Source organism: Buceros rhinoceros, unplaced genomic scaffold (genome assembly GCF_000710305.1).
Source record: "Buceros rhinoceros silvestris isolate BGI_N320 unplaced genomic scaffold, ASM71030v1 scaffold29533, whole genome shotgun sequence".
NCBI classification, from domain to species: Eukaryota; Metazoa; Chordata; class Aves; order Bucerotiformes; family Bucerotidae; genus Buceros; species Buceros rhinoceros.
In genome coordinates this window covers 2,014-4,076 of record NW_010404665.1, presented here as the reverse complement: position 1 = coordinate 4,076, position 2,063 = coordinate 2,014, and the positions used below count along the sequence as shown (strand labels likewise).

Sequence of the window (2,063 nt, the reverse complement as noted above, 5' to 3'; positions counted from 1 at the left end):
CAGGTAGGGACGGGCACTGGTCCCTCAGCTCCTGCTGGGCAAGAAGCAGCTGGTGACCCCCCCACCCCAGCCAGAGCGTCGGAGTTGGTGGTGGTGGGTGAGGAAGCAACACGTGGAGAGGACAGCATGACGTTCAGCTAGGGAGAAGGCATGTGATGGTGCAGGGAGACCTGGCGCGGTGCGGTGGGGTCCTACCTGCACCGCGTGTTGCTTGAAGAAGCGGAGTGCGTGGGCAAACACCTCCAGCGCCTGCATCTTCTTCCCGTTGACAGCTTCTAGCTCAGTTTTCATTGTGAGGTCCTGCCAGGAGGAGCAGGAACGGTGGCTGGCATCCCACCCCAGCTCCATCAGTGAGCTCAACTCCCTCCCCATCCCGAATGGAGCAGCTGCAGCACAGAAAGCAGGGACTTACACTGGTGCTGTGAATCTTCATCTTAAACTTCTCGAAGTAGAGCCAGTCGCGGGCTTCCTCGGGGTCCAGGTCGTGGTAGTAGTCCCTGGCCGTGTAGCCGAAGCTGTGGAAGGCTCCCTCGGGCGTCAGCAGGAGGCTGGTGGGGGTCTTCTGGTTGGCCACCCCAGGGTCTCCTCCTTCCCATTTCCTGCAAGCGGGAGGTGTGAATCTTGAGGGCAGTGAGCGGGTCCTGCCCCATTTCATTTATTTATACGGGCACAACCATGAGCACCTTAAAGAGGGACAAGGAAGAGACCGTCTCCCCAGGAAGCCCATGCATGAAGGGTGCTTTGTCCTTTCAGGACTCCTCTGAACCCACGCAGGTCATTGTAATGAAGAGGTGTCCCCCCAGACCCATGTTCCCAGGCACATCCCTCTCCTGTGGTGCTGTGGGTGTTCATCACCCAGCCCGACTCCATCCCTGCTTCCCAGCGAGCCCAATTCCAGAGCTTTGGGGAAAAAAAAAAAAAGCCCTGGGAGCAGCTCGGGGGGGTGGGGTGGGAGTGGTGGGCTCCTCACCTCATCATGTGGATGGCCTCGGGGTCGCTGGAGAAGCTGAAGGCGTAGCCACTGGACGTGGTGCCAAAGTCGATGGCCACCACCACGGCGAAGGAGGGGGTTTGCTGGGCACGAGCCTCACTCCTCTGAAACGCAAGGGCAGCCGTTAGCGACAGGCTCTGTCCTGGAACTGAGTGTCAAAAACCCCAGACAAGGGGTTAAACAACCCGTAAGGGGGTTAATTTTTCCCGGATCAGGCCCGTGGGCTCTGCAGTGGCTGCCCCGCGGTTTCCTCTGCAGCAATGCGGCAGCACGGGACAATTCCTCCTCTTACTCGGCTCTGAATCACCGAGAAGTGCCTGTGGGGTCCCTGTGGTTCCCAAAGGCAGGCTGGGGGGACAGGGGGGTTTGGCAGCCCCGCAGAGGGATGGGTGCACACGAGAGCTGCCTGGGGCTCTGGAGGTGGGTGTGTGTCCCTGTTTCTTCCCATCTTGGGGTGCTGAGCCCTCCACACTTGAACTCTGGTGTATTTTAGCTGAGATTCCCCCAAAACCTTCCCCGCTCCCAATGTCAGTCCAAGTGACCTCATCCCAGGTGTTCCCATGGGTCACCCAACTCAAAGCCTTTCTGACCCCGGTGCTTCAGTGGGTTCTTGCTGCTGCCTCCTCCAGGTGATGCTTTTCTGTCCCGCTTTTGGGTTCCCATCTCAAGGCAGCGGTGGTGCTGAAGGAGCCCCCGTGCCTGTGTCACCACCCCGTGCTGCTGCCCTCCCCACCACAGCCTCTCAGCACGGGGGTGGACACGGGAAGCTAAAAGCCCTCATTAACTTTTAACGGGTGCTGATTTGGTAAGTGCAGACATTAGCGAGCTGTGAAAAAAAAAAACCCGGAGGACAACGAGCATGGGTGAAGTGGTTGTGTCAGAAATGAGCGTGTTCGGGGAGCTGCGAGGACAGTGAGCACTGGGGAGGAACCGGCTCCGACACGTTCCCCGCCTGCGTCGTTCCACGGTGAACAATCCCCTGGGACTGCAGAATCACTGAACCGTTTGGGCTGGAAAAGCCCTTTGAGCTCTTCCAGTCCCAGCGCGGCCCTAGCACTGACAGGTACCCACT

At 59.2% G+C, this 2,063-nt stretch overlaps 1 protein-coding gene across 1 annotated transcript in view; it reads right to left on the bottom strand.

The window, feature by feature from the left end:
* Positions 1 to 2,063, bottom strand: part of LOC104491105 (heat shock 70 kDa protein 12B-like) — a gene marked incomplete at both ends in the record, with an annotated part of 4,593 nt that overhangs the window by 1,736 nt on the left and 794 nt on the right. The window contains 3 exons of the mRNA XM_010133471.1: positions 196 to 300; positions 413 to 599; positions 971 to 1,095. Of these exons, the coding sequence (XP_010131773.1) occupies positions 196 to 300; positions 413 to 599; positions 971 to 1,095 (417 nt within the window). The remainder of the gene's footprint in view (positions 1 to 195; positions 301 to 412; positions 600 to 970; positions 1,096 to 2,063) is intronic.